The following is a 23,151-nucleotide window of genomic DNA, read 5'->3' on the forward strand; positions in this document are numbered from 1 at the left end:
CATATTAAAAAAATTCGGAAACAGCGACCGACCGACATATAAATATTATTTTTTTTCTAAAAAATAAGTATAAAAGTAAGTCCACTACCACCCAAGCCCAAGCATATTGCCTTAGTATTGATTTATTTTTCTTTTTTATGTTCCCTAAATTCCAAGTTCATTACAAGATTGATTTAAACTTTTCATTAAAAAAATGATTGATTTAAACTTAAAAAAGTTGAAAATTATGTTAACCTATAATAACACTTCATCAATTCATCTTTCATTTTTATTCAATTTGCCTTTGCTTGCACCAAAAAAAAGACAAAACCGACCAACCGTTGATTTTTTTGGTCGGTTTTCGAAAAACCAACACCGACCGACCAACCGATGCACACCCCTATATGAAATAACCCACCAAATCCTTGAAAGCTAAATTACTATTTATCCCAATGTAAAAATACAACTAAAACTCAAATGGTCATATTAATCAAATATTATGTTAACAAGAACTTTATTTCACTTTCACATAAGCTTCTTTCCAAAAAAACAAAGTACAACATTAGGTTGAACTAACAAGCACGTTACATTGCCATGTCTCTATCTCTAGATCTAAAAATTTCAACACCCAAGTAGTCAATGGGCCCGCCAACAACAACATCAGGCTTCGCAACTTTCACTCGAACTGCAGTTATTCGATCGTACTCGATCATTATTTTTGAAGAAATTTCCTCTGCAACTGATTCCAGAAGATCATGTGATGGTCCAGTCATAATTTCCTTCGCTATGCTGTTTTCAATGTTTAAAGCCTCTCAGAAATACACGTAATATCATGCTATTGGTTGAAGATCATTGTCCATTAGATTGTACAAGTTTTTGCTTGAAAGGCAAACCATATTATTGACTACAAACATCCAAGAAGCGTTGACACAATATTTTAAGTTCAACAACATGTGGGGTGAGTATTTAGACGTCTAACCTTTCGGGGGAGGATAAGAACTATGACTTAACCAGTTAAGCTATCCTTATATTGGCAATACTAACTCATAGAATCTAGCCTAACCATAAAAGATAAGGCCCAAAAATCCCCAATCTTGTAAGTCACTCTTGTTCTCACAAAAACTGACTTTAGGAAAATGGAACGAGTAAAACATAAAAAGGGCAAATTGTTCTTGGTGTTGATGCAATTAGTCAGAATTGCATGCTCTCCGAAGCTTAGTCTAATTTATAGTCTAATTCAACATTTAAGCAGAAATCCTGGTTAGAATTGCATTACATATCTGATACTGATGCCACATGTTATTATACAAATTCAGTATGACTTAGTGTTTGGATGGTCACTCTAACTTAGTATATTTTCATGCATTATATAGCCTGCTTCCTATATCCTAAAGCCACATTTCTGAAGTACACCATGCAACCTTTAATTCAGATGGCCAAAATTCAAGAATACAGCAATTTGTTGAACGCTTTCATTGAGAAACGCGAAAGAGTAGTGATCAAATAATTGTAACATTACCTGGAACTTAAAAACTACAAATAACATCCTATGCAGATAAAGACATATAGTAATACACAATCCATTGAATCACATTCGAGACCATAATAAAAGAGGTTTGAATAAAGTACGTACCGATAAATTGCCGTATAGCTTACAGAATCATTCAAGTCGTCAGATTTTCCAGCTGCCCGGAGATCCAACCAAGCATCCACATCCACCAAAAACATTTGTCCTGTTTCCTTTTCACTAAGATGCACCCCATGATAACCGTGAAACTTTAGACCCCTTAATATGAGTCTATCCCCCTTTTTTATTTTAAAATTGTTTGTACTTGCTTCTACTGAGGTGCTAATAATGTCAACTTTATTATCATCCATACGACCACTGAAATGAAGCCATAAAATAGAGAAAGTTAAGGATTCAACAAACAAGATATAAAAATAACCTAAATTAGAAAAAAATAACAAATTATCCAAAGAAAAGTAGAGTACCTACCCCCTCATTAAAATTTTCAATACCTAAAGTCTAAGGTCTAATATTTTAAAGAAAAGTTAAGTCTTCTCACACACCAAGGTCCAATTTATATGGGCAATTGAGTTCTGTATACAGCAGCAATTGACGGAAGAAACCCAATCTTAGTTTCTAGGTTGGGTTGGGTTTCATAGAGTTCATCACCCTACAAAGCATCAAACCAATGCCATCAAGTGCATTGGATAAATAAACCACTACTTTTATTGAGAAAGTATGAAAGAATACTAGGGCATACAAAAACTGGACTAAAGAAAGTGACTCCACTTAAGTAAAATGTTATCGAGGGAATAATTACCAAAAGTCTTTTTTCTTTTTTTTTTTAAAACGGAAACAAGACTATTCATTGAATTAATGAAAGAGTCAAAAGCTCAAAGTACATGAGAGAAATAAAAACAATAAACTTACCAATACAAGGCTAGAATCAAATTACATCATAAAGATTAAATTTTAAAGAAAAATTACAAACATTCCAAATGAACACATATCTCAAGATGAACACAATTCTAAATGCCTTTAACTCAAACAAGCCCGAAACAAATTGAAGAAGAGCTTCTACCGTTATGGCTCTCAAAAATTGAACTTGAAAGTTCTACCAAAGAAGATAAGAAGAAGAAAGCTTTGAAGAACGGTTAAAAAGATAGAAAATAGAGAACACTAAGTTTACGTGGAAAATCCTAGAATAGGGAGAAAAAACCACGATAAAGAGTCTCTTTTTATTATTTTAATATAAAATGAAAGTTACAAGAGAAGTCATATTTATAGGCTCTAGCAAGCCCTAATACAAACAAGGAAATAAACCTAAAAGTAAAATACTAAAATACCCTCAGGGTTATAAACTATCAACAAAGCCCCTTATTTCTAACACTCCCCCTCAAGTTGGGGCGTAGATGTCAATAAGATCCAACTTGCTAATACATGAGTCAAAACTTTGCTTGAGCAACCCTTTGGTGAGAACATTAGCAACTTGTTGACTATATAGAATATATGGAATATAGATACTGCCAGGTGCCATTGTCCAGTTCCTTTTTTATAAAGTGTTTATAGATCCACATGTTTCGTTCTATCATGTTGTACAGGATTATTGACTATGCTTATAGCGTTTTATTATCACAATAGAGTTTCATAAGTAAAACACTGTCTTGGTAAAGATCAGACGGAACTTTCTTTAACCAGATTTCTTCACAGATTCCCAAACTCATAACTCTGTATTCAGCTTCAACACTGCTTCTAACAACACTTTGCTTCTTACTTCTCCAAGTAACTAGGTTACCCCACACAAAAGTATAGTATCCAGAGGTAAAAATTGTACATACACAATTAAAACAACAATTTCTCAGATACTAACCATTTTGTAAACAACGTGTGATCAAAGTGTCCCTAAGTGGAACCTTGTGACTTAACAAAGGTAGTAAACCTGTCGAACCACACTCTCGGGGACTATTTCGAACCATACAAAGACTTCCTGAGTTTACAAACCTGATGATCGAACTGAGCTTCAAAACGTAGAGGATGACTTATATAAACCTCTTCTTCTAATTCACCATTCAGAAATGCATTTTTTATATCAAGTTGATGGAGAGGCCAATCTTTATTGACTGCAACAGAAAGAAGAACCCGGACCGTATTTAACTTCGCTACAGGGGAGAAAGTCTCCGAATAATATATTCCATAAGTTTGAGTAAACTCTTTTACTATAAGTCTGACCTTGTATTTGTCTAGAGTTCCATCTAATTTATACTTCAGAGTGAACACCCATTTGCACCCAACTGTTTTATGCCCTTTAGGAAGAGCTACAAGGTCCCATGTATTGTTCTTTTCAAGAGCTCTCATTTCTTCCATGACGGCAGTCTGCCACTCAGGAATTTCCATAGTCATATGTATGTTTTTCAGTATTGTTGTTGTATCAAGGCTGGCGGTGAACGCCCTGAACTCAGAAGACAGATTGTTGTAAGATAGAAAACTACGCATGGGGTACTTGGTACAAAGACCTGGTGCCTTTTCTCAATGCAATGGGCATGCCAAGAGAGATATCATAATCCCCCAGTTTGTCCGAATCCTCATCTGTAATGGGATTTTGATTACATTTTTCAACCTGAGGAGAAGTCTCACCCTTTTGTGTTTCTGTCAAAGTCTCATCACTGCTTGCAACCCTGTTATTCTCTGGAACTAACATATCAACCTTGTTCCAGAGAATAACATATCAGTCCTATTATTCTCTGGAACTAACATATCAGTCCTGTCATTCTCAGCTAAATTAACAATATCATCCTCAATACACAAGTTAGTATTATCAGGGCCAATAGTACCTTGAGCTTGTATTGGTTTAGATTCATGGACTAGAGCCGACAGAGCAGCAGGGGACACCATTTCCTTTCTGATATTCTTCCTATAGTAAGTTATCCAAGGGACTTGTTTAGTGGGTAGAACAGTGTCATAGGTACTCGGGATGGGTTCAGGAAGGAGTTCAGGAAGGTCAGTAGAGACTGAAGATGGGACTGAAGATGTGGACCAGTTAGTCTCTTCATTAGTACTCTCCCCATGAAGATGACTAATGGGGAAGAAAGGTTTGTCGTTAAGGAACGTTACATCCATGGAGATGAAGTATTTTCGGAAACAAGGGTGGAGGCATTTATAACCTCGCTAGTGAAGGGGATACCCAACGAAGACACATTGCTGAGCATGATGGGTAAACTTAATTTGGTTAAGACCATGACTATGGACAAAGGAAGTGCACCCAAAAACCCAGAGAGGGACATCAGGAATAAGCCACGTTGTAGGATATGACTCCTTGAGGCATTCAAGAGGGGTTTGGAGTTGGAGGACGCGAGAAGGCATCCGATTAATAAGATGAGCTGCAGTCAGAACTGCATCCTCCCCATAAGTAAGATGGAAGTGAAGTAGATAACATGAGAGACCGTGCAACCTCGAGGAGGTGACAATTTTTCCTTTCAGCCACCCCATTCTATTGAGGGGTATAGGCACATAAGGTTTGGTGGACAATGCCTTTAAAGGACAGAAAATCATGAAGGGTATGATTAAGGAACTCACGACCATTATCACTACAAAAATTTTGGTGTTGAGTAGTGTAAAATTGTTGAAATATCAATGAAACCTCAGATTTATCAGTGAAGAGAAAAAATCATGTAAGACAGGTGATCATCAATAAAGGTCATAAACCAACATTTCCCCGAAGAGGTGGTAATACTCGAGGGACTCCAAACATCACTGTGAATAAGGGTGAACGGATGAGAAGGTTTGTAAGGTTGAGACGGAAAAGTGACCTTATGTTGTTTTGCACGAATGCACACATCTAGAGGCATCAACTTTATTGAATAAATGAGAAAAAATATTTCATACATTGGAAATTTGGGTGACCAAGGCGAAAATGCCACGACATACAATCTTTTTCTGAAGTTGAAAAATAAGAAGACAACAAACTAGTCCTATAACAGTTCCTAGAGGAAGTGTCATCATCAAGGAAATAGAGTCCCCTATTGTGCCGGGCAGTGCCAATCGTCTTCCCTGAGCTTAACTCTTGAAAGAAAACATTATCCAGTGAGAATGCAACTTGACAATTCAAATCTCTAGTTATGTTACTAATAGATAGTAAATTGTAAGATATTTTGGGTACATGCAGCACATTCTGTAAAGTTAAACCATCAAAAGAAGAAATATGACCCTTGCCCGCAATAGGAGCAAATGACCCATCTACAATCCGAATCTTTTCATACCAGCACTCGGAAGATATGATAGAAAATCATCAGAAAATCCAATCAAATGATCTGTAGCTCCTGAATCAAGTATGTGTGGTTTCTTACCATTTATGTTGAGGAGACTTAAGGATTGAAAAGTACCTGATTGAGCAACGGCCCCAAGAGAAGAGACACCAGGGTCACTTTGGCAGTTCACCGGAGGTTGTGATTGGGAGGCACTCACAGATTCACTCATAAGAGCCCGACCAAGATTGGGCTTGTCATTTGGAGGACGTCTTCTGCCATTCGGTGGTTTACTATGTAACTTCCAGCACTGATCTTTCGTATGCCAGGGTTTCTTGTCATGTTCACACATTCGAGGCTGTTTACCATTTTGCTTGTCACTATCAGAACCAAATAATTTCACATTGAAAACAGCAGAATCAGCAGAAGATACAGTCGTGATGTTCATAGCACTGACTCTATCTTCCTCTAGATGAACCTCAGAGCTCACTTCCATAAGAGAAAGTATAGGTCTCTGTCCCAGTATATGGCCTCGCACTACATCAAACTTGGAGTTCAAACCAGCTAGGAAATCATAAACAAGATCGACTTCCTCAATCTTGGAATACTGGACACCTCCACAAGGACAATCCCAAATAATTTCACGACACAGGTTCATCTCCTACCAGATTAGGGACAATTTGTTAAAGTATGAAGTGACACCCATTGTCCCCTGTTTACACTCATGAGCCTATTTACGTAAAGTGTAAAGACAAGATGTATTCTACCTCTTAGAATATATTTTTGAACTGCATCCCAGATATCTCGAGCAATCGCAACATACAACAACGGTTTCCTTATCTAAGGTTCCATACTATTAATCAACAGTGATCGAACTAGGGAGTCTTCTCCTTTTCAAATGTGCTCCTGAGGATCCCCTGGCCTAGGTCTTGGTATGTCACCAGTTAGATACCCAAACTTGTGACGCCCCTCAAGAGCCATTTTAATGGACTGAGACTAGAAGAAATAATTCTAACCATTCAACTTTTCTTCTACAATTAACCCTGAGGAATTTCCCATTGACCTAGACAAATAGTTTTGTAGTAGTTAAAGCAAGGAAAGAGGTTACCGGATTCTGTGGATACATCAGTAGACCAAAGGGAATGTCAGAATTCACTGTACTATAATTTAAGTTTGTGGAAGCACCTAGGGCTGCCCCAAGAGCAGCGATTTGTTGCTGAAAACTTGCCTGAAGATTAGCCAACTGTAGTTGAACTATTACAGAGATAAACCAATCGAACCTTGATGTTCATAACTAGGCGACGCACGATGAGGAAGGCCCGGCAGCTGCAAGTAGGTTGCTTGTGGCTGGAAGGGAAAGGAGCCGGGGATTCCTGGCAATTGCAAGGGGCTTGTTGCCACGGCAGGGGATTTACCTCTGTGGTAGGAAGAAGAAACCAATCTTGGCTTCAAGGTGGATGTTTCGGTTACTGGCAGCAAGATTGGAGGGATAGGCAGTGGCGGCACTCGGTAACAAGGGAGGAACGCCAGCGGCATTGTGAAAAAAGGTAGTGACACTAGGGTTGCCATCAAAGGGTTGTAGCGACGCTGGTGTTGGACAGATATGCAAGGACTGAAGATACCAATCAACGGCGGCTTGGACGGCAGTAGCAATGGCGGTATTGGCGACGTGGTTGAACGCCCCATCAGCAGCTATGGAGGAAGCTAGGCTGGTGCAGAACTAAGATTATCTTGCACCGGTTGGTTTTCGCCGATGGTGACTAGGTTTTGTCACCGCGCTCTGATACCATGTTAAAAGATAGAAAAAAGAGAACACTAAGTTTACATGAAAAACCGTAGAACAGGGAGAAAAAACCACGATAGAGAGTCTTTTATTAATATTTTAACATAAAATGAAAGTTACAAGAGAAGCCATATTTATAAGCTCTAGCAAGCCCTAATACAAAAAAGGAAATAAACTTAGGGTAAAGTAAAATACTAAAATATCCTCGGGACTATAAACTATCAACAAAGCCCCTTATTTCTAACAAGATCAACTCGAACAAACCAAAACGATTAAAAAAGAAGCAATCGCCGCCCAAAGGGATTAAACGAGGTTGGAAACCACCTCATGCTGAAAAATAGAATTTCTAAGCCAAGACCTCCATGCTGAAGAAAAACGAGGCTGAAAAGGCTTCCTTCTTGAGACATTAAAGCTGCCAAATACTCCAAAGGGATAACAAAACATCAGAGAAACCAAAGCTTAACTTCAAACAAAGAGGGAACTATTCCCCTAGTTGAATATTGTCGAAAAATAGCTTGTTACCCTAGGGGTATTTTAGTAATTTTATGTACCTTAGGGCTTCCCATCGTCTATTTATTTGGCCTGTTCTCTTGTACTTTGTGTATCAATCATAATAAAAAATCAGTCTCTATCGTGGTTTTTTCTCCCTGATCTAGGGTTTTCCACATAAACCTTGAGTTCTTTTCCCTCTCTTTTTTAACATGGTATCAGAGCATGGCGACAAAACCTTAGCCATCATCGATGAGAATAGACCAGAGTCTCCATCAACAACCTCCATTGGAACTGGTGGAGCCGTAAATGCCGACATCACCATAGCCATACAAGAAGCCATTGAACAGTATCTCCAAGCCGCACTGCCCAAAATCCTCCAATCGGTGTCCGATCTCAACCCTAGCCGACTCAGCTCTAGCCGCTCGGCTCCAGCTAGACTGATCCAGCAAGTCACGGCGATCCAGAGGTATCCAGCGGCGCAATAGTCGGCGGTGAACCCAGTGCAACAACTGACCCATTCCGTGGCGCCTCAGTTGGTCAAGTCATCCCGCGTGCAAACGATGCAGCCCATGAGTTCGGCCAATCCGTGCGTGCTGGTCTCCTTCCCGAGGGCACTGGCGGTCAATTCTGCACAGCAAAACCCTCGCACGATAGGGATGTTCAAAAAACCCGGTAACCCGACCAACCCGGACTACCCAACCTAAACCGCAAGGGTTGGGTTGGGTTAAAAATGTTAAAAAATATTAAATTCGGGTTGGGTCTGGGGTTACCCATTTCAGGGTCGGGTCAACCCGACCCGCACATATATATAAGTTAAAAAAAACAGTCAAATTAAAAATTAAAAAAAAAAAAAAAAACCCAGTGACCCAATCCGAAAATTTTGGGTTGGGTTGGGTTAACCCTCCAAAAAAGAACTAATAGGGTTCATTATTAGCCAACCTGAATTTTTGGGTTGGTCCACAAGAATCTTCCAACCCGGCCCAACCCGGACTATGTACACCCCTATCGCACGATGATGAGCTCTTCAACCCAGCAGCCGACCGGTTCGACTTTCAATCCAGCAGCCAGCTTCAATTCCCTAAATTTGGGTCGAGGGTCCATAGGGGATCGAGGTATTCCAACCGCTACAATGGCTCATAGCCTGAATGATCTCCAACGACGTTTTGCCCATCTCTAATAGCAAATTGCAGATTTCAGAATGGTTCTTGGGACGAACTCTCAACCAGTCCAACCAGAATTCTCTACCAATATACCAATATGTTCTGAGAACCCGATAAATTCTTTTCCTATTTTACTCACTACAAATATTTTGTCTGGATCCATGGGAAATTCTGCAGGATTTATTACTGGAGAAAAGCTGAATGGTCAGAACTATTTTTCCTGGTCTTAATCCATCATAATGGCCTTGGAAGGACGTCATAAATTTGGGTACTTGACTGGAGAGATACCTAAGCCTGTACCAGAAGACCCTCAAGAATGGATCTGGAAAGAGGAAGACTCGCTGTTGAGATCTGTTCTGATTAATAGTATGGAACCCCAAATTGGCAGACAGTTACTCTATGCTGCAACTGCCAAAGATATTTGGGATGCTGTGCAACAACTTTATTCAAAGAGGCAGAATGTATCCCGACTCTATACGTTACGGAAACAGGCTCACGAATGCAAGCAGGGAACTATGGACGTAACGTCCTATTTCAATAAAATGTCCCTTTTGTGGTAAAAGATGGATCTGTGTAGGGAAATAGTCTGGAAGTGTGCGCATGATGGAGCTCAATATGCAAAAATTGAGGAAGCTGATCGTGTCTATGACTTCCTTGCTGGGCTAAATTCGAAGTTCGATGCCGTTCGGAGTTGGATTCTGGGGCAACGTCCTACACCCTCTCTCATGGAAGTTTGCTCAAAAATACATCGGGAGGAAGACAAATCAAGCGCAATGAATAACCCAATAATTACCTCTACTGATGTTGCTGCCTTTGTCACTAAGTCCTCCAGCTCTGACGGCGATAAGAAGCCCACTCCTGTCTGTGAACATTGTAAAAAGTCGTGGCATACAAAAGACAAGTGTTGGAAGCTACACGAACGACCCCTGAACAGTAAACGTCGCCAATCACATGACAAATCAACCCCTGGGCGTGCCCTTATGAGTGACTCGGCGAATGAGAATCCTCAGCACCAATCCCCAGCAGACAGTAAGACCAACCTGAGTACAGTTGGGGTCAGTGCCATCGCACAGTCAAGTACTATTCAGTATTTTGGCCTTATTAGTATTAACGGTAAAAAACCCTGGATTGTTGACTCAGGGGCTACAGATCATCTTACTGGCTCATCTGATCAATTTCTTTCATACTGTCCGAATGTCAGTAATGAACGGATTAGAATCGCAGATGGGCTATTTGCACCTGTTGCAAGGAAAGGACATTTGTCTCCATTTGAGGGTTTGATACTGCGGGATGTATTGCATGTTCCTAAGATATCATATAATTTATTATCTATTAGTAAAATTACAAGAGATCTGAGTTGTCAGGCAGTTTTTTCACCGACGCTGTTTTATTTCAGAATCTGAGCTCAGGGACGACGATTGACATTGTCCGGCACAATAGGGGGCTCTACTTCCTGATTGATGATGCTTCCTCTAGGAATGATTATAGGACTAGTCTCGTTTCTTTAAATTTTTCTACTTCTGAGAATGACTTTTGTTATAGCATTATCGCTTAGGACATCCAAATTTTCAATACATGAAATATTTGTTTCCGCATTTATTTCGCAATATTATTATATCTTCTTTAAACTGTGATGTTTGTATTTGTGCCAAACAGAGTCGTGTCTCCTTTTACTCTTAGCCCTACAAACCATCCAGACCTTTCACCTTAGTTCATAGTGATGTTTGGGGTCCCACATCAACCACAACAGGGAAACGTTGGTTTGTCACCTTTATAGACAATCACACTCGACTTACTTGGGTCTTTCTTCTCACTGATAAGTCCGAGGTGTCGTTTGTATTCCAGCAATTCTATGCTATTGTGGAAACCCAATTTAATGCTAAGATTGGTATTTTGAGAAGTGACAATGGGTAGGAATTCTTTAACGCCTCCTTCCAGGACTTCCTTACCTCTAAAGGGATTATCCACCAAAGTTCGTGTGCGTACACTCCCCAGCAAAATGGGGTAGCCAAGAGGAAAAATCGTCATTTGGTGGAAGTTACCCGTTCCTTAATGCTATCCACATCACTCCCATCTTACCTATGGGGGATGCTATTCTTACTGCCGCTCACTTAATCAACCGAATGCCCTCCCGAGTCCTCAACTTTCAAAATCCATTAGATTATTTGAAAGAGTCTTACCTAACTACTCGTTTAATCTCAGATGTTTCGCTTCGAGTATTTAGCTATGTTGCCTTTGTTCATTCTCATGGTCCAAACCGCACGAAATTCACCCCCCGTGCTAAAAAATGTGTCTTTGTTGGGTATCCGCTCCATCAGCGTGGGTATAAATGTTACCACCTGTCATCTCGCAAATATTTTGTTTCCATGGATTCCTCGAGGATCAACCATTCTTTCCCGTTAGCCATCTTCAAGGGGAAAACTCTAGTGAAGAGGCTAACTGGTCCACGTATGCAATTCCCTTAGAGTCACCTTCGATTCCCAAACATGTCGACCCTGTCCTCCCTATCAATCAAGTCCCATGGATAACATACTATAGGAAGAATCTTAGGAAGGAAACAGTGCCACCTGTCACATCTCCAGCTCTAGTCCATGAGTTAAACCCGGCATCAGGTACGTGTATTCCTGAAATTAATGATATTGATACTTGTGCTGAGACTAACGGTTGCAAAGAGGAAAAAGGGGGAAAAGGTGCTGATAGCACCACCATAGAAAATGGAGAGACAACGGTGAACGGTGATCAGGAAACAGTTCTGGAAAATGTGAATGATACTAGAGATGATGATTTTAAGGGGACCTCTGAAGGTGAAACCCAGGCTGAGGAGACTATCGATCACAGTGGGAAACCTAACAGTATGGAAGAGCATGATGCATCCCTCGATCTTCCGACAGCCCTGAAGAATGGCACTCGGTCATGTACAAAGTACCCTATGCATAGTTACATGACATACAGTAACCTGTCACCCGAGTTTAGGACCTTTACCAACAGTCTAGATACAGGGATGGTACCGAGTAGCATACAGGTTGCAATGGAAACTCCTAAGTGGAAGGCTGCTGTCATGGAGGAGATGAGGGCACTTGAGAAAAACAGAACGTGGGATCAGGTGACCCTAACCAAAGGGCACAAGACAGTTGGGTGCAAATGGGTCTTTACTATAAAGTATAAGTCTGATGGAATGATTGACCGATACAAGGCTAGGTTGGTTGTCAAAGGCTTTACTCAAACCTTTGGTGTGGATTACTTCGAGACATTCTCTCCCGTAGCTAAGCTCAATACTATCCGGGTATTATTGTCAGTTGCAGTGAACAAAGATTGGCCCCTGCATCAACTGGATGTAAAGAATGCATTTCTCAATGGGGAACTTGAGGAGGAAGTCTACATGAGTCCTCCCCCTAGATTTGAAGATCAATTCAAACACCTGGTATGCCGACTGAGGAAGTCGCTATATGGGTTGAAACAGTCTCCGAGGGCTTCGTTTGACAGATTTACCACCTTTGTCAAAGGACAAGGATATACCCAAGGGCACTCAGATCACACACTGTTTACAAAGAAGTCAATTTCAGGGAAGGTTGCAGTTCTTATTGTGTATGTTGACAATATTGTGCTTTCTAGTGATGATGATGATGAAATTGTGAGACTTAACGCAAAAATGGCCAAAGAATTTGAGATTAAAGACCTTGGGAAGTTGAGATATTTCCTCGGAATGGAAGTAGCTCGATCAAAGGATGGGATTTCAGTGTCCCAACGGAAATACACTATCGATCTCCTAAAGGAAACAAGAATGACTGGGTGTAAACCTGCTGACACCCCAGTTGAATATAATTCAAAGCTTAGTAATACAGGTAACAGTGTCCCTGTCAACAAAGAAAGGTATCAGCAGTTAGTTGGGAAATTGATCTACTTATCTCACACGAGACCCGATATATCATACGTAGTTAGTATTGTTAGTCAGTTTATGCAGGCTCCTTATGAGGAACACATGACAGCGGTTGAACGCATCCTACGATATTTGAAGGGAACACCTGGTAAGGGGTTAATGTTCAAGAAGTCTGATAAACATTGCATTGAAGCTTACACTGATTCTGATTGGGTAGAGTCTATTGTTGATAGAAAGTCAACATCTGGGTATTGCACATTTGTCTGGGGTAATCTAGTGACTTGGAGAAGCAAGAAATAGGGAGTTGTGGCCATAAGTAGCACTGAGGCTGAGTATCGAACCATGAGTTTAGGGATATGTGAAGAAATCTGGTTGATGAAAGTGTTGTCAGATCTTCATCAAGGTAGCGAGCTCCCAATGAAACTGTTTTGTGACAATCAGGCAGCAATAAGTATTGCAAATAATCCAATTCAGCATGACAGAACAAAACACGTTGAGATTGACATGCATTTCATCAAGGAAAGACTAGCCAATGGAAGTATATGCATTCCTTGTGTTCCCTCAAATTAGCAAATTGCAGATGTGCTCACAAAGGGGTTTACTCAAACAAGGCCTTGATTATTGTGTCAGCAAGTTGGGCCTTATTGATATTTACGCCCCAACTTGAGGGGGAGTGTCGAAAAATAGCTTGTTACCCTAGGGGTATTTTAGTAATTTTACGTACCCTAGGGCTTCCCATTGTCTATTTATTTGGCCTGTTCTCTTGTACTTTGTGTATCAATCAATAATAAAAAATCAGTCTCTATCGTGGTTTTTTCTCCCCTATCTAGGATTTTCCACGTAAACCTTGAGTTCTTTTCCCTCTCTCTTTTTCAACAAATATCACAAATTTCTATAATTGATCTGAGGTTAAATGGAATTTGTGGAGACACGGGGATGAAACTTGCTGACTTTGAAATCAGCCCCTTCTTTCCAGCTGAATCTTGAAAAAGGCCATTCACTGCTTTCTCAAAATGATCTTCGAAGAATTGAGTCTCTGGCACTGACAAATGAGATTCAAAATCCTCTTCTTCACTACTAACACTTGCTGTGGAATCAATTGGAGGAGAACTTTTTGGAGGAGAAATGCAAGGGATGTACCTTCTAAATTGAACTGAAGAATTTTCAAACTTTAATGTTGGCTGAGAGAACACCAATGAAGGTTTCACCGAAATTGGAGGCCCCAGTCTTTTTTATTTAGAAGAAATACCTGGAACTGGAGCCGTCACACACCCAAGTTCTAAAGCATCATAGTTCAATCTACATATGTTGGAGAAATTTGGGGAGTATTTTTTCCTTGAATAATGATAAGGAAATGTTGGAGTTGAACAACCTGAATTCTTTTCTTTATCTTTCTCTTTCCAATCTGCCTTTCCATCTTCCAAAGCAGCCAAATCCTCTGCCCTTTCTTGATCACAAATATGAACTAAAGAAAGATTATGAAGAGAGTTAGAGGCTGGCGGAATTCCCTGTTACAAAATTTCGCTATTACTATCCAAGGAGGATTGATGGGCATTAAATGAGGATGGTTGAAGTCCTCTAGCAATTAATTCGTGCCTTCCTTCAACTGGAACGTCATTTGCAAAGAAGGAAGCCTTGGGAGTGTCAACCAAATTAATATCTGGAGAGAGAAAACAGCATCACCTTCGACAAAACCCAATTCACCTTCCACTGCTGCTGACTCTTTGATTTCTTCTCCAAAAGTCGAGGCTTTCCCAACAACATTTCTTTTATCCGAGGAAGGCGCATTGGTTGCAACACACAATTTATTAAATGGTGAGAGAAAGTGAGTTTCCACACCTACCGATTCTTCAATTATCTCAACAACATCTATAGAGACCTCAACCACTTTCTCTTTCTCGAAAAATGAAGCATTGGGCACATCATTTCTATTATTCACATCAAAACTGAAGTCTAACTATTCCTCTTCCAATCCTTGAATAAGATTTGCTTTTTCCTCTTCCAAATCTTGAGAAAAGCCTGCCTTTTCACCTTCTTCCATAAGAAAATTATCTGACTTTTCACCTTCCACGTTAAGAGAGAAATTCAATTGATTAATGTTGCTTACTCAGGCTTCTACAACAAACTCTTCATCTTCCAAACCTTGAAGAAATCTTTCTTGATCAATGGAATTTGTGAAAGCAAAATCCAACAGGTAATCTAAACTCAGAGAATTCATGTCCTGGGAATCCCAAGAGTCCAATGCTTCAAAATTAATAGAAAAATCACCAAGATTGAAATCCTTAATAACCAAAGAAACTGGGATGAAGCCACAAATATTCCTTTCTACTTTAATAATTGCTCAAGTACAATCCAAACAATTAAGTGTTTGTGAAGAGATACTTAACAAACCACCCAATTGCTGTCCAATTGCAACAAATATGGAGCTCTTCCAATAAGTTAAAGGGAGATTTCTTATGCGAACCCAACCTCCATAACACTTTAAAAATTCTGGTTTAGCATGAACATGATTTGACCAATGATCCAACTTTAGATGCAATCGTCCAATTAGCTTCCATTTACCAATTTTCAAACAAGGATCTAAGTCTTTCTTCACTTTAATCAAGGCCTTATCATCCATAAAAGGATTGATAAAGACTTGTGACTGCAAAAATTCTTCCAAAGACTCTTTAACCTCCCTCCACGAGTAGAGAGCAAAAAGTCTTGAAACCACAAGTAAGGAGTTCAGATTCAAATCCAGCACCTCAGACTCCTTTACCCAAAAAGACGAATAATTTGCTGGAGACATAATGTGAGAAACAAGTTGTCAAAGCGCATCAACAAAAGACCTTGCCCTTTTTTCTTCTAAAAAGGCACCTTCAGGGTTCTCCAAATCTTCAACTTCAACAGCCTTTGAATCCTTGAAGACAGCCATTGCATCTTTGGAACGAAAATGGGCATGAATATTATCTAACTCCAAAAGAAAATCTCTAACCATATCCCAAAAAACCAACCAACCTTTTTTATCAATTCCAACCGGGACAACCAACCAACCTTTTTTTATCGATTCCAACAGGGACATGAAGGTATTTTCTTCCTCCAGTAGATGGCCAAACTGCACATTCTAAGAAACAGCTCACTTGATTCCGAAATTTTGCAAGCCGAATCACTTCACAATCATTTTTTATTTCCTTTTGGAAGAAATCCTTCATGGGTCTCCATTAAACTAGCATCAAGCCATTGTAAAGAAGAAAAGGATATGAAAATCTTCCGCTTAAACTTTTTATCTTCCAAGAAGAAACCATTTTCCTCTGACCAAATACAATAATAAGCATCTCTAATGCAGCAACTCTTGATTTCCATCTTCTGATGATGAAATGAAACTCTTGACAATCTGAAAAAATATTTGGTAAAATGGATGAGGGTAAGGACGAAAAAGGCTGGAAGGAGGGATAAGAGTGAAGGTTAGTTGAAAGAAGGGGAAATGGAGGCCAGACGTATAGATTTTGGTCGGAGGAATGGAAGAATGTAGAAGAGAGGAGAGAGCATTTTTTGCGAGTCCTACCCCAAATTTAACTCAAGGACCTTTTAGAACTATTTTCCAAACCTCAGGAACTTTGAAAGAAAAAAGTCTTTGAAACCAAAGCCCAAAAAGAAACATAAAATCTCACCAAGGACCAAATGTCAGTATGTCATCGGGGTCCTACCCACACCTCTAGACACTATGTTGTTCCTCTCTCCCAACAGTTCCATAAAAATCACACCCTTACAAACCACATGTCCCGCTAAAAGGCAGATGGAAGAACCAGAACGAAGGCATACATTTTCATATTGTTGTCGAGCTATCACAATATCAAACTCCTAAAAGAAGCAATTCCACAGAGACCTCACAAACTAATCGCTCCCAAAAATGTCATCCACGTCTTTCTCCACCTTCAGACAGGGAATACAACAAAAAAAGGCCCATTAACAAGGGCATATTCCTCGAAAGCCTATCAAAAGCATTTACACGGCCAAGTAAAAAACTAGCCGTGCCAAGAACTTGACTTTTTAATCCTCCGCGACACATCAAAGACCAACTCACTAGCAAGAGAATTATCTAACAATCACCTAAAGAAGGATTTACATGAGAAACCCTTTAAAGGATTAGGACCGCAACCACAAGCATCCCTTTTCCCAAGCCTAAAAATAACCTCCTCAAGCAAAGACAAAAGAGAGGCAATCTCTGTCGTTTCCCTATCGGACAATGAACTACGAAAACCAAAGGAGAAAGATTCATAGATGCCTGACAAGTCAAGAATTCAGAGACCACATGACTTCTAAGGGAAAATAAATGGTATAAATGCAAAGCAAAGAGGTCTATCACCCCCCACCCATTGATCTTCCTAGAAATACATTTTTGTGTCTCCTCCCACGACATAACAAACAAGATGGAAGAAGCAAGGGAGCTCAAAAGAAATATCTTCCTAGAGATTCCCAATGTGTGCCTCTAACCCCTTTTGACAACAATTCGAAGGGATGGGCGCCAATCTTGCTTGCAATAATCCTATGCCACAAAGATTCAAGCTCAAGGGTGAAACGCCGCAACTACTTAGCCAAAAGGGATTTGTTGTGTAACCTTAAATTCCCAATTTCTAGCCCTCCCTGATTGAATAAATAGTGTATTTTCATTCAACTCAAATACTTCTCTGTCTCATTCTCATCTGGATTTTTCTCATTCCAGAGTCCCAAACATTATTAGTAGAATGTCCTCAATGAGTAGGTCTACACAACGTATGGAAAGAAACCCCACACCCCGAAAGTCAAATTCTACTTCATAGATTGCATCGACCTATCAAGAAGCCTCCAACACTTCATTCACACAATGGTTATCAAGCAGGCATCAAAATCATAAGAAAATCATGCATGGATCAAAATTTTGATAGATTTAAATACAGAACAATCTATATTTATACCATATATAAAATGTATATCAATACTATATATATAAGTGGCCAAGAGGGAAAATCCTTAAGGTTCCTTTCCTTCCACTTTATAAAATATGCATATTTCACCATGAACATTGTCGATAACTTTTAACAATTTCTTCATTCTTTCTATAGACGTGTCCTAATTTGTGTTTTTCAAATGAGAATAAAGACATAGAAGGAGATTGTGAGAATACCAGTAGAAAATGAGTAAAAACACGCTAGAAGGGAGGCTACGGCTGCACGAGGGGAAGAAAGACGACAGAAGCAACAGCTATGAACGACAGCGAGGCGGCGGCGACACTGAGCCGCTGGAGCTGAGGAGGAGACGGCGTGAAGAAGGTTGTAGACTACACGAGATTGAGAGGAAGATGAAAAGAGTTGGGATTTGGTGTGTGGCTACCGATTGGAGAGTGAAAAACACGAGAAGAAAAGGAATAGCAAAAACACCTTAACTGCCTTAACTGCCTGGTGGCGTGCCTGTGCAGTAACAATGGAAGAATGAGATAAAGCAGAAAGTGGGGAAAGAGACGGATACAATGGGGATGAGAAAAGGGAAGTGGTTAGAAATAACAATTTTTTTTTTTTTAATCTCCGTCTATCTCGGTCGATGTCAGCCATTTAGTTAAAAAAACAAAAAACAAAAAAAAAAAAAAAAAAAATCATTAGGACTTCTATTTTGTTTTTTTAACCTATTTTTTTAAAACAAGTTTTTTTTTTACCCTTTGATGACAAAAATGATTAAGCATGGTTGTATAATTACTCTTATGTCCCTTACAACCAACCTACCAAATTAATTCACATTCTCCACCTAAAATTAATTTAACCAAAAAATTTTCTCACAACAAATTCTCCACCAAATTTGATTTCTTTACAACCCCACAAAAAGTTCTTTTTATCAAATTGTTTCTAGAACGAAATTCGTCAGTCCAAAACTTGTATTTCACTAAGCTATAATTTTGTGTACTCCATCGTAAGAAGGTATGTATTTCACTTTTGTATGTATTCTCAATAGTTCACTAATTACTAGGAAAATTGACAATGTCCTGCATTTGATATTTATTTATAAATTTTTGGAGGTTGATTTTTGGAGTTTGATTTATGGTTGCTTTGTTGATGGTATATATATATATATATATATATATATTAATAATGCCCTACATTTGATATTTATTTAAAAAAATATTAAAAAATATTATTTTTTTAAACCCGGTCGGGCTTCACCGGGTAGGAAGCAAATGAGTTCAAATTACCCGGTCGAGCTTCATCGAAAATGAATAAATATTGGAATAATTTTGATACCCGGTCGGGCTTCACCGGGTATTCATCGAGTAGGAAACAAATGAGTTCAAATTACCTGGTCGGGCTTCACCGAGAGCAAAATAAATGTTGGAATAAGTTTGATTTCCGGTTGTGCTTCACCGGGTTACCCAATCGGGCTTCACCAGGTCATCCTCGAGTCCAAGCCCGATAGAGTCAATCTTAACCCGGCCGGGCGCACACAAAAAAACATGATTCTATTTTTTGGCCCGGTGGTGGATCTGGCCGGTGGACCACCAGGCCAAAAAACATAATCATGTTTGTTTGTTCTTTTTTTGTTTTTGTTTTGTTTTATTTTTATTTAATTGCATTATATTAATACATTTTTTATATAAAATGTAGGAAAATGCCTCGTGTTTGGATTTGTTTCAGTGGTGTTTGGAATGAAAGGGAAAAGGATTACGATGGAGGAAAGTTGCGGGGGTTTGACATTGAGTTGGGCACGACCTATAATGAATTCCTAATCGAAGTTTATAGGATAAGGGGTATAATGTCAGATGAGTATAATCTTGTTATAAGATGTATACTTCAATTGAGATCCAAAGCCCTTGCATTTGTAATTCAGAATGATGAAGATCTACACACATTCCTTACATGGGAAGAGGTCTCAGCAATACCTCTTTACGTATCCATGCTTCCAAAGTGTTTAACAAACCAAGGATTTCATCCAAAAAATTCATATGTCCGACAAACTGAAGAAATTCCTTCAACATCTAGGCCAATACAGTGGAAGATGGAGTTGGATAGTCAAATTTTCCCCACATATTTTAACCCATCACTTACTTCGTCGCCTAGTAATTTGGCGACTCATAATTTAGGGGATGGTGTAGACCAAGGTCAATATTTCAATGATTGGTCTTAGAGGGAGAAGGACGATGGAGAGGAACCCAAGATTAATACCCACTATACATTTCATGCAGAAGAACGAACGATCGAAGACTACGGAGGCTCCTCACATGCAACAGGTCGTGACTTATCACATCCTTTTAGTAGCACAATCACCATGCCAGGTTAGTCTTATTCTTCTGAAGATGTGCAAGTTGGTGACATATTTATATCTAAGAATGATTTAAAGATGCGGTTATCTATGTTAGTAATTAGAGGTAACTTTCAGTTTAGGGTGAAGAAGTCGACCACAACATTATACAAAGTTATATGCTTAGTTGAATAGTGCAAATGGAGACTTCGAGCCATTAAATTGAAAAATTGTGAAATATTTAAGATATCTAAGTATGGCAATATCCACACATATAGAAATGAAATATTGACTAACGATCATAGACAAGCTTCTAGTTGGGTTCTCGGTCATTTAATTTCGTCGAAGTTTGAAGATGTTAGTCATTCATATAGACCGAAGGACATTGTGAAGGATATAAAACAAGAGTATGGTGTGAGTTTAAGTTATGACAAGGTATGGAGGGTAAGGGAAGAAGCGTTAGTGCTTGTTTGGGGGTCACCAAAAGAATCGTATAAGAAGTTATCTAAATTTGGTGAAGCCTTACAAATTGAAAATTCTGGTTCAGCATTTAAATATGATCTATAGGAAGATAAATATTTCAAGCACGTCTTTATGACTCTTAGTGCTTCCATTAGAGGGTTTCTAAACTGCATTCGCCCTATTTTAATTGTAGGTGGAACACATTTAAGGGGTAAATATAGTGGTAAACTCCTGCTTGCGACTGGGGTCGATGGAAATAATCAAATATACCCAGTCACATTCGGTATATCTAGTGGAGAAACTGATGAATCTTGGGTGTGGTTCCTTCAGCAATTAATATGTGCAATTGGACAAGTTCATGATGTAGTTATCGTATCAGATAGACACCCTAGCATAAAAAAGGTAATTATCACGGTCTTCCTAGAAGCATTTCATGGTATCTGAATCCATCACTTGAAAGCTAATTTATTAGTTAATTTTAAGAATAAAGATATTTTGGATATTTTCGACAAAGCACCAAGGCAAGTCGTGAGTTTTTGTTCAAGTACCATTAGAGTCAATTTGCAAGGTATCCAGGTGCATGTAAATACCTAGAAGATATTGGTCTTGAACGGTGGGCTAGGGTGTACTAATGTAATAAAAGATACAATCAAATGACAACAAATCTCGCTGAGTGCATAAATGGAGTGTTAAAAGATGCACGACAGTTACCAATCACAGTACGTCAAGACTGCCGAACTATGCGATGACAATAATTTATGATGCAGCAGACAAAGCGAGCAGACATGAAGTTCAGCCAATTGACCAACATGAGTTCGAGGTGACAGATGGAGGTTTGGAAGGCCGTGTCAATATTCACGCAAGAACATGCACTTATCGCAAGTTTGATTATTATGAAATCCCTTGTTCACACGCCATTGCTGCATGCAGGGTTCGGAATATTGATCCTACCTCTCTTTGTTCTCGGGTATACTCTATTGATGCAATGTTGGCTGTGTATGCTGAACCTATACGACCACTTGGACACTTTTTGGAGTGGAAACAATCATCAACCTTCATCGATGTTGAAACATTGCCTCCAAAAAGAGTTCCAAGATTAGGTCGCCCACGAACAACAAGATTTCCTTCTACAGGTGAATTTTGTCGAGTCCACAGGTGTTTTAGATGTGGGCAACAGGGTCACAACAAAACGACATGCAATCAACCTTTTAATACTACCGAGTGAAGTATGGATTTTTTTTTGGATGATATTTTTGTGAATTTGGATGAGTTTTTTGTGAATTTGGTATATATTTGTTGTTTTTTTTGCATGCGCCTGACCGGGAATTGGTATATATTTGTAGTTTTTTTTATGTGCCCAACCGAGAATTGGCGCCAATTTGCATGTACCCGATCGGAAATTGGTATATATTTGTAGTTCTTTGCATGCGCCCGATTAGGAATTGGTATATATTTGTAGTTTTTTGCATGCGACCGACTGGGAATTGGCGCCAATTTGCATGCACCTGGCCGGGAATTGGTATATATTTGTAGTTTTTTTCATGCGCCCAGCCAGGAATTGGCGCCAATTTTCATGCACCCAACCGGGAATTGGTATATATTTGTAGTTCTTTGCATGCCTCTGGCTGGAAATTGGCGCTAATTTGCATGCACCCTCCGAGAATTGGTATACTTTGATGAATTTTAATTATAAATTTTAACTAGCAAACCACTCCTAACTATAAATTTTAAGTATAAATTTTCATTCATCACTTCAACCATTAATTAAAAAAAGTTTACAAAGTTCTAGAACAACGCTCTATTTGTTCAGATTTGAATGCATATTGTCTACGAAAATATTACATTCTATCTTGTGTTAAGGTGTCCATTTTGGACCCTATTACATCATATTCGAAAAATTTACATGTAAACATACCATATTCACCACTCTCATGTTGTTGAGGTACGAAAGCATCTTGGCGTAGAGTCCAACGATCAATTAGAAGATTATGAGACTCCATGACCGCACCAACAATAAGTAGACTGGGAAAGTTTTCGCACACTGATCTCATTTCACGTTCCAAGCCTGCATCCGAATGTAATGCGATCAATGAATCAAACACGATTAATTCTCTGACCTGGAAGTTTGCACAAAGAAACACTTAGTGCATCCCATAGAGGTTGAAAGGCATGTAAACAACATCGACGTTGCTCCAAGCTACATCGTAGTCAGTGTGTTTACCATGAACGTACTTTAATACGTTTATCGCCTTTCTCCAATCGATAGAATGACGATCACATCTTAGGAAGTTCTAAAGCAACGAGAAAATCAGAAGACAATGAGTGCATGCATCTATGGCCTAATATATAGTGTAACTACAATGTCAGATAACGTACCGTAACTACAATGTCAACTATAGCAAATTTTT

General features: G+C 39.2%; 1 protein-coding gene across 2 annotated transcripts; it reads right to left on the reverse strand.

The window, feature by feature from the left end:
- Positions 1–440: 440 nt before the first annotated feature.
- On the reverse strand, positions 441–18,546 carry LOC120074055 (dihydroneopterin aldolase 2-like). Of its 2 annotated transcripts, XM_039027042.2 has the most exons (4): positions 18,183–18,546; positions 2,050–2,156; positions 1,613–1,864; positions 441–768 (listed from the first exon to the last, which is right to left on the reverse strand). In XM_039027042.2, exons 3-4 carry the CDS (start codon positions 1,855–1,857, stop codon positions 564–566), a joined length of 450 nt encoding a protein of 149 aa, XP_038882970.1. In that variant the 5' UTR covers positions 1,858–1,864; positions 2,050–2,156; positions 18,183–18,546; the 3' UTR covers positions 441–563. The 2 variants fall into 2 exon arrangements, with proteins under 2 accessions (XP_038882970.1, XP_038882969.1); XM_039027041.2 differs by lacking the exon at positions 2,050–2,156 and having other exon boundaries at positions 18,183–18,526.
- Positions 18,547–23,151: the final 4,605 nt, after the last annotated feature.

This window comes from Benincasa hispida, chromosome 3 (genome assembly GCF_027475165.1).
Source record: "Benincasa hispida cultivar pf3 chromosome 3, pf3_genome.v1.1, whole genome shotgun sequence".
NCBI lineage: Eukaryota > Viridiplantae > Streptophyta > Magnoliopsida > Cucurbitales > Cucurbitaceae > Benincasa > Benincasa hispida.